The sequence below is a fragment of the Nestor notabilis genome, unplaced genomic scaffold, assembly GCF_000696875.1.
Source record: "Nestor notabilis isolate BGI_N333 unplaced genomic scaffold, ASM69687v1 scaffold9487, whole genome shotgun sequence".
Taxonomy (NCBI): Eukaryota; Metazoa; Chordata; class Aves; order Psittaciformes; family Psittacidae; genus Nestor; species Nestor notabilis.
Genome location: NW_009937010.1, coordinates 88850 through 103623, shown reverse-complemented (window position 1 = coordinate 103623; position 14774 = coordinate 88850). Strand labels below are relative to the sequence as shown.

The window sequence follows — 14774 nt, the reverse complement described above, 5'->3', positions numbered from 1 at the left end:
GAAAGAAAAAAAAAGAAAAATTTATTGTAGCTATATTGAACCTGTGATGTCATGATTTTCTGGTGGTTTGTGCGTGTGGTGTGTGTGTGCGCGTGTGTGTATGTTTCTGTTTTGTTTTTGTTGAATTCACAGGAAGAGGTTTAAACATGAAGGCAAAACTTTCAAACCTTAGCATGGCTAAATATGAAGCAAAGCTGCCATATTTTTATTTTTTTTTTCCCTTTTTGTGCCTCCATCTAGATCTGTCACATAATTTAAAGAAAAAAAAAATAAAGATACAATTTAACCACAGGAGAGCTAATAGTGTGAAAAAAAAAAAAAGCAACAACCCTGATGAATTTTGTTTCCGCAGCACGATATTATCAAAGATTTAAGAAACAAATTTGCCAGCCTCGGCGAGAACTCTCTGGTAACAGCATAAATGTCTGTGTTGGTTTGCTTTTGAGTTAAAGGTTTCTTTTTCATTCATTTGAACATATTTCTATTTTTTACCTCTTCTTTTTTAATTTATTATTCATGCCCTCTATTTAGCAAGCCTTCATTTTTTAAACCTCTTCCATCTTCCAATGTCGTTTTTCCGTAAATTGGATGGAAAGTTTATGGCAGCAAAGCTGTCATTCTGGCTACTTCTGCTGCAGCTGTTCCTGCTTTTAGGCCATACATGTTTTGGGCGTTGTTTTTGGACATGATACTAACGGGTTGTGTCATGTTCCTTTTGAGTAAGCTTTTTACCACGCCATCTGATGGACTTGCTGTCACAGGGCTCTATGCAACTTCCATTTTGCAACTTATACTGCTTAGTCATCCTCAATTCTCCAGCAAACTTCAATTAACTTGGTGAAAGTTCAAACTCATCTGGAATTAACTGTGCCTTTATGTTTGCTCTTTATGTTCTTTATGTTTTCGGTAGTAGTTTAAATTATAAAGAACAAACTTCACCATTGCTCAAGCAACGCCATGCAGTATTGTTTGTTGCCGCTAGAGAATGCAAAATATAAAAGCACAGTGTATTCTATCAAATATTCTGTTGGAAAGGTGGGCAATCTACATTGTAATATGATGATATGTTTGGAAAAAATTTCTGAGATGCTTCTGTTACTCTGGTATTCAGCAACAACTTGCAACTCAAGAGCCGCACACTGAGCAGTATGAAGTTATGGTCACAGTATAGAAGATTATTAAGAATATAAACTGTTGCACAAAAACATGGCACAAAAGTGCAAGTTTGATATATGCAGTATATATCATGAACATGGGCTTTGAACTAACTTAATGATTTACAATTGAGATGACTCTTTTCAGATAAACTGCTAAAAGCATAATAAAGAAAAATACCAAAGGGAGAAAATTACTTGAACATGTTAAATATCTGTTCAGTAGCATTGTATGTATTGAAATGGTCCATGATGTTGCCATAGAGCCCATATACTAAGAGAAAACCAAAAATCTTTGGAGAACTGATATTAACTGAAGTTCTCATCTTAAATGACTGGATTTTTTGTTCAGGAAAAAGAAATGGAAAAACAAAAACTTCTGTATCAGCAAGCCAGACTGCATGACCGAGGTGCTGCTGAGATGGTTCTACAGACGATCAGTGCTAGTAAAGGTAATGTTCTGTTGTGTACGTACCATATTAAACCTTATTTCTAATGATCTTTGAAATGATTGTAATTCTTCCTGGGCAAAACCTGAAGAGGTTTGGCATTATAGTTTGCTTTCAAAATGCATCCAAAGTTTCAAAAATTATTGACAGCTAATCCAGGAAAGTTTAATTAATAATTCTCATGAGGTTACTACTGTTGTTGTTACTATCATCATCATTAATAATAATAATAATTTTTCTAGTGATGATTGAGTGTGAAAAAGTTCATAGCTTTAGCAGTATTCAGTGACATAAAAAGGCCCCCAAATTCTGTCATTTGCAGAGTTCTGAAGTAGGTAGAGATTTTTCTGCCCCTGCTTCCCAAATATCTACTTTATTGGTATTCTTTTGTCCCGTAGACACCATCTTACTCTAAGTTTTGATGCTTTCATGGGCTGTTCTGTGATTTTTTTCTACAGTAGTGATGCTTTAAAAATTCCTATTTAAAAATTTAATTTACTGTAACTAAATGCTTCGGATCACTGTAAATTTCTGAAGATACAGGAAAAAATATCTAGGCCAGCAGGTAGAGGAGACACTCTGTTAAACTTGAAAGCTAGCTAAAAATTATGCACCCAGCCTTAAACCAACTGTTGGATGCTCTAGTGAATGAAACATGATTTATATTCATTGTGCTCAGTTCTTCCTGTCATATTTTGCGTCTTTTGTTTGCTGTGTATACATTATATTATGTCTGTAGTCACTCAGGAAGAAACAAAATTACACTAGAGATCATGAAACAAAACTAGGTCTGTTTTACAAAAGAAATAAGAAGACCTCTCCTGATAAATTATCATTTATGTCATTGTACAGATAAGTTAACAGAACATTCTTATTTTTATATATGATCTAAAAGTGTATTTTAAAATCATTTTAAGGTGAGATGGGTCCAATGGTTGCAGCTACCCTAAAGCTAGGGATTGCTATCTTGAATGGAGGAAACTCTACTGTTCAACAGGTAAGGTACAAATTTATTTTCACCCATTCTAGTCATTACAGATCTTTGTACTGTGGTCATTATTATTGTAGTAGGGCATTATGTAATGTGACCATTTGTCATATGCTGTTTATCTTCTTATTCATTCTCAGAAGAAAATAGTGTACAAAAGTACCTTGTTTGCTAGGTGTATATTAATTTGTATGCATGTAATTGATCTAGAGAATACATGGCTAAAAGAAATTTGGTTTGCATTTCAGTTGAAAGAGGGTATTTTTATGTTAAATTGTTAACTTCTAGAGAAATTCTGTGGGAGGGAAGGATTTCTTCATAGAATCGTAGAATTGTTGGGGTTGGAAGGAACCTTTGAGATCCTCTGGTTCCAACCCCTCCTGCCATGGGCAGGGACACCCTCCACTAGGTCAGGCTGTTCAAAGCCCCATCCAGTTGAACTTCAATGATGGCCCAGCCACAACTTCTCTAGGCAACCTGTTGCAGTGTCTCACTACCCTCAGAGTAAAGATTTTTTTTTCCTGCTATCTGAGTAATACAGTCAGATTTGCTGCTTTTTCATTTGCCTCATTTCTACCCATTTTCTCTGGTATGATGCTTTCCTTTCTGATTTTCCTAAGGTTTGGTTCTAAGACTAAATCTTCAGTCTTCCTTGGGAAGAATGATTTGGGTGGGGGAAGATGTACAAAAGTGCTTTTGAAAAGTTGCCATGAGCATCCTCTACACTTTGCTTTGATTAGTATGGTGTTGTTGATGGGGGTGTCGTGGTTTAAGCCCAACAGTAACTTGGAACCATGCATCCGCTCACTCACTCCCTCTCCTTTTTCCTCCCCCCTCTCCCAGAGGGATGGGGAGGAGAATCAGCTCCCACGGTTTGAGATAAGAGCAGTACAGTAACTAAGGTATAATACAAAACCACTACTGTTACCACTAATAATAATAATGATAATGGAAATAACAAGGGGAGAGGACACAACCGCTCACCACCTGCCGACCAATACCCAGCCTGACCTGAGCAGTGATCTGGCCCTTCACCTAACTCCCCCCAGTTTATACACTGGGCATGACGTGCTGTGGTATGGAATACCCCTTTGGCCAGTTTGGGTGAAGTATCCTGTCTCTGCTTCCTCCCGGCTTCCCCTCCTCCCTGGCAGAGCATGAGACTGAGAAAGTCCTTGGTCAGAGTAAACATTACTTAGCAACAACTAAAAACATCAGTGTTATCAGCGTTGTTCCCAGGCTGAAAGTCAAAATCACAGCACTGCACCAGCTACTAAGAAGGACAAAAAATGACTGCTGTAGCTGAACCCAGGACGGGATTTTCTTTTTCTGTGACCTTGAGTCTACTTGGAGTTTTGCTGATAATGTTTCAAACTATCTGCTTATGCGCCTTTTCATTCTGAAGGTTACTTATTATCCACTATTCCTATTATTTTTGCTATTTGCAAAGAGAATTTTACCTCGTTTACAACCTGAATCCTTGTAGTATCCCTTCTAAGACTAATTTTGAACATTGTGATCTTTGTTCACAACTGGGACTTTTGGTATAATCCTAAATCTTCACTCAACAGCACATTGCATTCTAGAATCAGAGTTCACTCCACTGAATAGCTTCTTGTTACTGCAATCTATTATCAGAGAGATATTACATATTAGAGTAAAGCAAAAAGAAATGTAAAAAATACTCATATGACTACTAAAGTTCTGATGCAGCTAAAATAATCTAAACCAAACTGAAGTTATGACAAGTCTGGTCCAGTGCTGAAACAGTAGTGTCAGTACAAATTTGCGGCCTGCTCGTGGCAAGATTATGTTAAACAATAAATTCTGCTGGCTGTGTTAAATTTAGTAACTATCTGTATTTTCCATGTTTTAGAAGGACTAGTCAAAATGGATGACCCTCTTTTCTGTAAAGGATATGAGCACTAAATGTTCTTTTAATCTTTGATACTTGGATTTTTCTCTGCAAGACTCTTTTATACGATTTGTAAATATTAGACAGATTTCAAAACACCAGGATCACTAGTAATCTAGAATCCATATAATATTAACTAGATTAACACATAGTATAAATATTAATTCTGTGCATAAATTATTTGTGTTTACTGCAGAAAATGCTTGACTACCTCAAGGATAAAAAGGATGTGGGATTTTTTCAGAGCCTTGCTGGTCTTATGCAGTCCTGTAGGTAAGAAAATGCCTACTTTAAAAATTTGTTAGTGCATTTAGGTTTTATTCCACAGTATTTATAGTTTTGGAAAGAACCTCTACATACTTTTTGCAAACAGCACCTGGAGCCTTTAATGTGCTGCATTTGGGAGAAAGGACAAGGTGGTGCTGATGGTATGAAAATCTTCATCTGATACATATCAAGCTTGGTAACAGCTTTTTTCACAGCTGCATTTGACGTTTCTGTCTACTTGAGGTATGTTAGAAAACAGCACCAGACTTAAGAGCATTCATTGGGGCAACTCTGGAGGTGTGCTGTAATCCTGGAGAGAGCAAATTAATGATCAGTGTTAGTAATTATAAAGATTTTGTGAAAACCCAGCTTTGTTAGAAGTATTAATAGGACCTTTTAGAAGGCAAAAAAAGGAATGGAATGTTGCGTTTTAATAAACTGTGAAAATACTGTGACTTTTTTGTCCATACACGCTTCTTGACAGTTCATATCAATCTAATATACATAAATATATAAATAAATGTTTTATATATAATTCCTAAGACTAAACCATATCAATGGTTTATGTATTATGTAAATTATGTGTTAAGGAACATAAAACATAGGATTAAAAGGGCTTCCTGTTTTATTCTGTTATGTCAAGGGTAGCATGTTATATCCTTTTTTCTTAACGTTGTCTTTGTCCAGATTTCATTTTGAAATTTGTTCATTTTGAAACATCAGTGAGGTTTCGTGCCATCAGAACTACTACTGTAGTTCATCTACATTCATCTGACTTCCATAAACATTCTTGCTTATGAACAAAAGTTGCTTATGGTTAGCTGACATACAAAGCCATGGAAGGCAGAACTTTGCAGAGTCACAAATAAAAATATGGAAGAGTATATGTTCCTTAGATCTGGTTAGTTGAATATATATTCCATTTTTGCAGCTTCAGTTTTTCAGAATTTTCAGGGAGTAGAACTAATAAAGGCAGTTTCTTAATGGACATTGATGCTTGGGATGAACTGGGCTATTATGTGAAAGTAGTCAACAATATGGCTTCTGTGTAATCCCCCAAATGAGTATGTCTATCAGACATTCAATTTTTTTGGTCAATCATAAAGAGCTAAAATCTATTGTCATTTGCAGGGCAAAAGCAGGTTAAGTCTGTAGAACTGAGTTTTGTAGTCTTGTAGCAGACACATATATTGTCACTGAAATGTATCTTCTCGCGCTAGTATGATTATGTACTTAAATGAAATTACAAATTCTTCTCTATCTTTCATAAAATGAAATATTACACATATTTATTTGATTAAGCAAAGGACAAATGGCATTTTTCTTATTTCAGTGTTCTTGACCTAAATGCATTTGAACGTCAGAACAAAGCAGAAGGCCTTGGGATGGTGACTGAAGAGGGATCAGGTACTATTGATTTAACAGAAACGATCTGTGAACTTTTCTCCTTCACATTTTGCAGAAGCAAGCCAAACTTGAAAGGACCCTGTAAAGATATATCTAGAGGCTGAAGCTAAAATACAGTTCTTAAGAGTGGTTTCTATCTAATTGGCCTACCTAAGCGCATGCTTGTTAAAAGTAAATCACTATCATGTGCTGAGTTTCAGAATGGTCTCGGAGAACTCCTACCCATCATTTTGAAGAAGTGAAGACATTACATGTAAAATTGAAAACAGATTCTAGCTACAAACAGCAGAGTTTATGCATGTAAAACATTTCAGAAATCCCTAACCAGTTTCAGCATAAAATGAAATGAAGAGTTCCCACCTGATTTCTTAAATTGTCTTGACTGGAATGAAAACCAGCCAATTTAGTTAAGGTGTAAGTTAAATATCAGAAGTCGAGGGAACTGGATCTGCTGTTTGGAAAAAAGTCTACTGGGAAAACTTTTTCTTTGAAGTAATTCCTTTCTGTTTATCTTGGGGGGAAATATTATGAAATTTTCACTTTACTTTTGACTTTGAATCAATTTGGCTTTCTATGCTCTGTGTTGTCAGTGCACTGTCAGTTTCTTTCCTCTGTCTGACAGTAAGTTTTACTGCTCCCTTACTGTGATTGTCTGGAAACATTAGGTTCATCTCTGTGTGATTTAATAGAGCTACCAAAACACATTTTCTCCCCTTATCTTTAGGATTTTTTTATGGTACATTTTTATATTTCAGTTCTACAGTGACCTAATCTTTTAACATGTTTTTATCTTAGAAACAAGGTAAAAACGTTTGACTGTATAATCATTATTGCATTTGGGGGTTCATAATTCATATTTGCAACACTGCATATCTTATTGGCTTTTTTGCCTGTAGCTCTTTTATGTGGCATATTTCTTGAATATTCAACTGCATGTCTCAAATCAAAATTATGAACTTTTACATTTGACTGAATGACTTCAAGACTGATCATAAATACTGCTGCTCTGAAAGGGCTCCCACAGTTTAAATTGTAGATCAAACCTTGCTAGACTTATATGAGTAAGCAAAATAAAGTGAATCCATGTGGATAAAATCTTGTCACAAGATTGTGGATTGAGCACTGATGCAGCTATTTGACATATAAGGTTTTGGCCATTACATACGTATTTTACTGAACATTATTCTGCACAATGCTTTGCTCTTTTGGACAACATTTCTACTACTAATTAAATTTATTATTTATAATGTTGGACTTTGAAATAGACTGTCAAGATATCAGCTGATTTTTCTTGTGACTCCTCCCTCTATTTCTAGAAATGACTGATTTTGAGTGCAACCGTAAATAGATCTTTAAATGCTGCATAATTGACTCTCTGTTAGAGTATCTTTGTGCTTTCTCATTTGAGGGATTTTCTTTTTATTTTCTGTTTGTTTAATCTTTCTCTTTTAGTACAGAACTTATTTTGCCAAACCCAATACTAACTATATTTTGTATTTGCTAAAACCAATTTCTCAACTTTTTTTTTCCCTATTTCTTTTTGTTTGAACTAATTGTCCTGTTCTCCCTTCCTCAGTCATCACTCATGAGCGTGGTAATTATTAAAAACAACTGCCTATTCTTTATTTTTCCTGCTCTTAGATTTGTGTCAGCACTGTACAGCTCCTGAACACCATGAGATTTTTTTGTTCCTGTAAGACTGTTAAACTAGTGGTTTATTATTAGTACTACAATTGTGTATTCCAAAATTCTTGTTTATATGTCAGCTCTTCCCACTTTGTTCTTCCTCCCTTTCTCAGGATTTGCACAGTGACTGGCTGACTAGATGTAAGAGCAGCAAGCTTTTAAATTTTTTTTTTTATTTCCATTTTAGTGAGACCAATCTTTGCGATGGATGAATGTTAAAAAAAAATAGATATGTACTTATACACACAAAGCCTTGTGCTATAGTCCTCCTGCAGTATTTTTGTTGTGTATTGAATGTGGCTTTATCGCTGCATTGATTTGTGCAAGCACAGGAAATCAGTGGTGGATCCAGTGAGGATTTGAGGGTGGTTAGTAAGGAGAGGAACTGCCACTGGCTAGGTTTATCTAATGCAGTCAGGAGTTGATAGAAGTAAGAGGTGGTGCATTGCTAATTTAGAGAAATCAGTAATGTTTACAGGTGGTTCTTCCTTGCTTCTAAAGTTCCTATACCTCGAAGGTTCCTTACCTGCTTTGTAGGAGCAGTTGCAATGAGATGTTCCCATTGCCATGAGAAATTAGAATTTAAAATACAAAATGTGTATACCATTCAGCAGAATCAATAAGCTCAAATACAGCAGATGTCTTTTCATTAGCCAAATATTTGGGATAGGAATGGTCTGAATTTTTATTTGTTTTCTCAGTGGAAATTTTTTATTTGGCAGATTAACGAAGTACTACACTTAGGATAATGTGTTTTCATTTCATTTGTTACCGAGCAGCAGCAATTAATATGGTAATCACACTGTCAAAAATTTCTTGGCACAAAGGGATAATATTCGCTAACAGCACTTTTTTAATGTATTAATATCTAGCTATTGAAAACTCAAGAAAACAGTACAAAGCAAAGCCAACCAAAAAAAGTATGCCTTTTCTTTCAGGGTTACGTTATTCTTGACATCATGCTACCTTCACAGATATTTTTTACATTATGAAGCACATCTTTTTGATTCATTGAAAAGTAGTTTACATAAGAATTGTACAGGTACTGGTATTAATACCTGATAGCATTATGAAAGCCTAGCCAGTGTGTATGTCGGGAAACTCCTGTAGTGAACAGTTCTGAAGTATCCTAGATTTTATGGGATACCTGAGATCATGCCTGTTTGCAATGCTATGATTACCCATCGGTAAAAGCTAGAAATGAAGTACTGAAGATGTGGAAAATTTTTCTCCCGTTCTTTTTTTCAAGGGAGATATTTACTCTATGAATAATTAATTCATTCTCAAGTAAAGACCATTTAATTGATTCCAAAGAAAATGATGGAATGTAGAATGTGCACTGTAGCTTGTTTCTCATGTCAGTCTGATGCAGAAGCGTATATATGAGTAATTGTCATCGGGTCTACTACCTATAAGCCTGAAATTATTTTTGCCAAAGTGACATTAAAACTGCTGTTGACACTTCTGGGAGTAGAATCAACTTCTCCTGAAGGGCAGTACTTGTCTCTGGTCCCATGTCAACTTTGGTAATAGGTAGAAAGCCCTGTACTCAGTCAACATGGATGTGAGATTTATTGTTCTGTTCCAACTGCTTCTTTGTGCTGTCCGCATCATAAGCTCCTTGTCCTGATATTCCTCTGACTGGTACTACCTTCCCTTTCCAAACCCTGGAACCTCCACTGGTAACAACATTGATGGCTCTTTAGCAAATGTGTTTCTTACCTGTTTTTGTGCTGTACTCAATGTTGTTTCTTCTTGTATGTGTTTTGGTTTGATTGTTCTGTTTCCTTCTCAAAAAAGGCAGATTCAAAACCAAAGACATGTAGAAATGCTTATTATCTTGCAGTGGTTTTTCACTTTTCATTTAACGCTCATACTTTATGCTATTTCATTATGGGTCACAAAAACCTTGAAAGTGCAACGTTTTTCCCCTTGAGGGAGACTTGTTTTACTTACGAAGTAAAAAATTTAAGATGATTACTCTTAGATTATTTTGCCTTTTTCTTTTTTTTCCTTTTTTTAGGAAAACTCTATTTCTATTTTTAATCTTTTAATATTGAATCATGGCATTATTTTGATTTTCCATAAATTCTCAGAAGCCTTATTTTAATAAAATTTAATTTTAGAATAAAATTTTATCTTATAGTAGGTCTTAAAGGATTTTTTGTGAAACTGAGTGGTACATAGGCCATATAGTAAATATCTATAATGAAGGTTACACATCCTGCTATTTTCAGCCATTAAAAATGTGAAAACTATAAATACACTTTTTCCTTCACTAGCCTAGTCACACTTATAATGGATGTTTAAATTCTGTGTCATCCACTGTAGCCCACACTGGAGGGATGTTTTCCACCTTTGTATCACTCTATTTGAATCTGTGTTTGCATTTAAAAGTTCAGAGAAATTGTTATGCATCACTCAGAAAACAAGAGCTTTTCTTATTTGAATCAGATTATCGAGAAGTCAAAGGCATGCAGCACTCACAATACAATCCAATACTGACCGGGTCTTTAGAATAAATTCATGTGGTTTATCATGAGAGAGAGGTTCATTCTTGCTAAACAGCCATCACAAAGGAGCCCTGTTCCTTTTTGAAAGCTGAAAGTATTTGTATATTCCTATAATATGTAGCATCAGACCAATGTTTCAGTGTAGTGATGGAACTCATCTTTTCCACTGAAGATTAAAAAAAAAAAAGTCAGAATTATTAAACTTGGACACATGCACTTTCAAGAGAAAAAAAACGTGTATTTAAATTTTCATTCAATCTTATTTTAATTTCCTGCACATGATAGCTCTGTTCCTGTATATCATGAATACAAGCTACTAACTATGCAAAACTACAGGCTCGAAGCCTTTCTATGTGCAGCCATACTATTTACATACAGCATGAGCAATGGCAGCATTTTACTATCTAAGCAGATATATGCCAGAATGTACATATCAACAGAAATAAAAGAACATGTTTTGTGGCAAACTAAGTCATACTGTATGCAGTATTTATGTTTCTAAGTACATTATCTATGCAAATTTTTGTGTGTAGTGGCATGAATCTTTGTGCACAGCAGCAAAGGTTGTTCTGTTAGGTCTTATAGAAAGAAATGGACCTGCACTTCAGTTCTGTAGTTGCCAGTGAGACACCTCTGGCATTCAGGAAGTAACATCTGAAAATAAAAATTTTTGTCAATACCAACACTGGTTTTATTCAGATTTTGATCAGCTGTAGATATTGAAAACCAGGATTATTTTGAATCTTAGTGTGGCCAAGCTGTTTGAAACGGTGGGTTTTTTGCTTCATTTTGAAACACACAAAAATATTTCTGAAAGGAACTGACATTTCAGCTTATGTGAAATGACGTACCTAAGCACCTTCCAATATCACAGAATTTTGTAATAACTTGTATTCATTTTGTGATATTGTTGCAGTGGAGCTAATTAAAAATAATTATTAAAATTTAAATTTATTTTATAAGAATTCCTAAATTTCAGTGCATGTACAAAAAGTCAGAAAAATAATTAGTAGATTAAACCGTATAGCCATTTTAATTGAGACTTGTTTTCCTTCTTGTTTTGAAATGTCTTACTTGATAGAGGGCAAGAGAAACAGAGGTGGAGAAAAGATACTGATCTGTAACGTAACTGTAGAATCATAAAATGGTTTGGGTTGGAAAGGACCTTAAGATCATCTAGTTCCAGCCCCCTACCATGGGCAGGTATGCCTCACCCTAGACCATGTAGCCCAAGGCCCTGTCCAAGCTGGCCTTGAACACTGCCAGGGATGGAGCATTTACCACTTCTTTAGGCAACCTGTTCCAGTGCCTCACCAATCTCACAGTAAAGAACTTCTTTATGTCCAACCTGAATTTCCCCTGGTTTAAGTTTAAACCCATTACCCCTTGTCCTATCACTGCACTCCCTGATGAAGATTCCCTCTCCGGCATCCTTATAGGCCCCCTTCAGATACTGGAAGGCTGCTATAAGGTCTCCACGCAGCCTTCTCGTCTCCAGGCTGAACAGCCCCAACTTTCTCAGCCTGTCTTCATACGGGAGGTGATCAAGCCCCCTTATTATTCTCGTGGGCCTCCTCTGGACTTGCTCCAACAGCTCCATGTCCTTCTTATGTTGAGGACACCAGAACTGTACACAATACTCTTAAGTGGGGTCTCATGAGAGCAGAGGGGCAGGATCACCTTCTTCGATCTACTACTGGTCATGCTTCATTCACAAATGGCTTTGATTCAGTGATATCTTGATATACAAGAAATACACGGTTGGACCCCTTATGGGCTTGATTTTTCCAGTGGTAATACATCAGCAATTTCCCTTGAGTTATTTTTTTAAATCACTGCCATCTCAGCAGTCAAGCTACACACATTGCATGTGTGAAGGTACAGGCTTCACGAAATATTTGGCATTCTGTAGTGGTTATTTTTACAAAATACAAATACTCATCTAGATCAACAATGCATATAACTTTCAAGTGTAACTTTAAGCATGACTGGAGTTCAGTTAAATTAAAAAAAAAACAAAACCAAACCATGACTAATCTTGCAGAATATTCTATACTCTGGCCTTCAGCCAGCAACGTATAAAAGTATCTTTCAGGACTGAACTTCAAAATAATGTTGAATAATATAGTTTTAAGTGCACAGGCACCTTTTGGTTTTACTTTCTTGCTGCCTTGGGCATACATAGTACATATAAATTAACCAGTACTGACAGAAACAGTAATTTATTTTTTGGTGTTTAATTAGCTGAAAGCGTTTCCAGTCTTCTGTGACTGAAAAAGTTATAACTTGTGTTTCTATCTGGGATGGAGAAAAGTGTCATCGAATGTCATTTATGGTATTTGACTCATTCTTGGAGAAAGAATTGCATATTGTTCACTGCTACCTTAAGTACACATCTGGAATTAGGAGATGGGACAGAAAAGAGTGAAATCATGTACTTTTAAAGTATTCATACTACTTCTTCCCAATCCTACCATTGTACTGAAGTTTCTGGCTTCAAAATTCACAAGCTGTGGACTGATAAATCCATTATCTTGAACATGTAAACGTTCATGACTCTATGTAAAGTTAAACTTCTAATCATGTTCATGTGTGTGTATATATATATATGTATTTTTTCCAAATTGTTCAAAATTGTTTATAATTCATGTGTGTCATGTTTTAACCCCAGCCAGCATCTAAGCACCACACAGCTGCTTGCTCACTCATCAGATGGGGAAGAGAATTGGAAGGGTAAAAGTGAGACAACTTGTGGGTTGAGATAAAGACAGTTTAATAGGTAAAACAAAATCCATGTATGCAAGGAAACCAAACCAAGGAATTCATTCACCACTTCACGTTGCCAGGCAGGTGTTCAGCCATCTTCAGGAGAACAGGGCTGTCATGCATAACAGTTACTTGGGAAGATAAACGCCATCACTCCAAATGTCCCCCAATTCCTCCTTCTTCCCCAAGTTTTATATGGTATGGGATCCCTTGGCTCAGTTGTGGTCAGCTGTCCTGTGGTGTCCCCACTCAGCTTCTCATACACCCCCAGCCCACTCACTGGTGGGGTGGTGTGAGGAGCAGAAAAGGTCTTGACTCCATGTAAGCACTGTTCAGCACTAACAGAAACATCCCTATGTTATTAACGCTGTTTTCAGTACAAATCCAAAACATAGGAACACAGCTGCTATGAAGATTAAATGTACCCCAGCCAAAACCAGTACAAGCTGCAATAATGTAATTATAATAATTTAATAATTTATAAACATTGACATTACAACTAGTTCTCCACCAGTATAACAGTATGTCCGTAATTAATGTTATCATTATTGTCTAAAACTTTTTTGAAAAAAGCTTTTTTAAACTTTTGAGTTGTAATTAATTTACTTTTCTGATTTGCTTCTGTTTGCACACTAAAACTATTGTCTTTGTAGACATGGGATTTTGAAGTTCAAATAAAGCCTAAAGTATCTCCTCATTTAAAAAATATTCCAAATTCTTTTGTAGCTTGCTTACATTTTTATTTCTTTTCCTCCTGTTGTCTACAAATACCACCTGGCCACATATTCAAATGATGTATATTCTTAAAAATAAGGTTTTATGGCTTCCATTTTTGTTGCCATACACATTCCAAATTCCAAATTTGTCAATTTCGAAACCCTAAATGGGAATTTCCTTACTTTCAGTAGGTGGCCTTCACTGTTTTGAGCACCTATATTGTTGTCCTCCTGTGTCATTTTATTAGCTGTTCTACATCTTCCTAGGTTGTGATTGCTTTCCTGGTTGAATGGTTGTTTCTTCACATGTCAGTGTACAGTTAACTGTGTGCAGCTGAAATAATGGTGTGTTCATTGAGTTTTTAGTATACTGTTTACTGTGAAGAATCAAGAAAATTATTTGAAGCTTTATACATCTACATATTAGCTCTTTGCCAAAAAACAAACTGAGGAGCCTAATTAAATAGATCACATTGACCTTTGTTCTGGTTCATCATAAGTTCATTAGTTTATTTTGTCAGGGGAGACAAATGCCCAACACCCATTTTGTGTCAGCAGCAGACAGGTACTGAATTCTCAAATATTTCTACCCAGGTGATTCTTGAGAATGCATACATAGAGCTGTAAATTTCAGAGTATTTTCAAATTTAATAGTTATTTGAGAAATAATTTTCATTACTGTTTGAATCTTTTTATGTACTTTTAAAGTACCTTGTTTTGTTGTGAATGGGAATAAAATTAATCCAATTCTAACCTTTATATGTAATGCAGCATCCATGCCCAGTAAAGTCAAGCAAGAATGTAAAATGGATTATTTGTAAAATGTTGCCAAGCTCATGCTGCCATATTTATAAATCAGAAGTTAAGTTTGGGTTTTTTGTTCTTGCTTTTGTTTGTTTGTTTGTTTGTTTGT

At 35.6% G+C, this 14774-nt stretch overlaps 1 protein-coding gene across 1 annotated transcript in view; it reads left to right on the top strand.

The window, feature by feature from the left end:
• LOC104408888 (ryanodine receptor 2-like) overlaps positions 1-14774 on the top strand; it is a gene marked incomplete at its 5' end in the record, with an annotated part of 71128 nt that overhangs the window by 21810 nt on the left and 34544 nt on the right. The window contains 4 exons of the mRNA XM_010018622.1: positions 1507-1606; positions 2521-2600; positions 4703-4779; positions 6107-6180. Of these exons, the coding sequence (XP_010016924.1) occupies positions 1507-1606; positions 2521-2600; positions 4703-4779; positions 6107-6180 (331 nt within the window). The remainder of the gene's footprint in view (positions 1-1506; positions 1607-2520; positions 2601-4702; positions 4780-6106; positions 6181-14774) is intronic.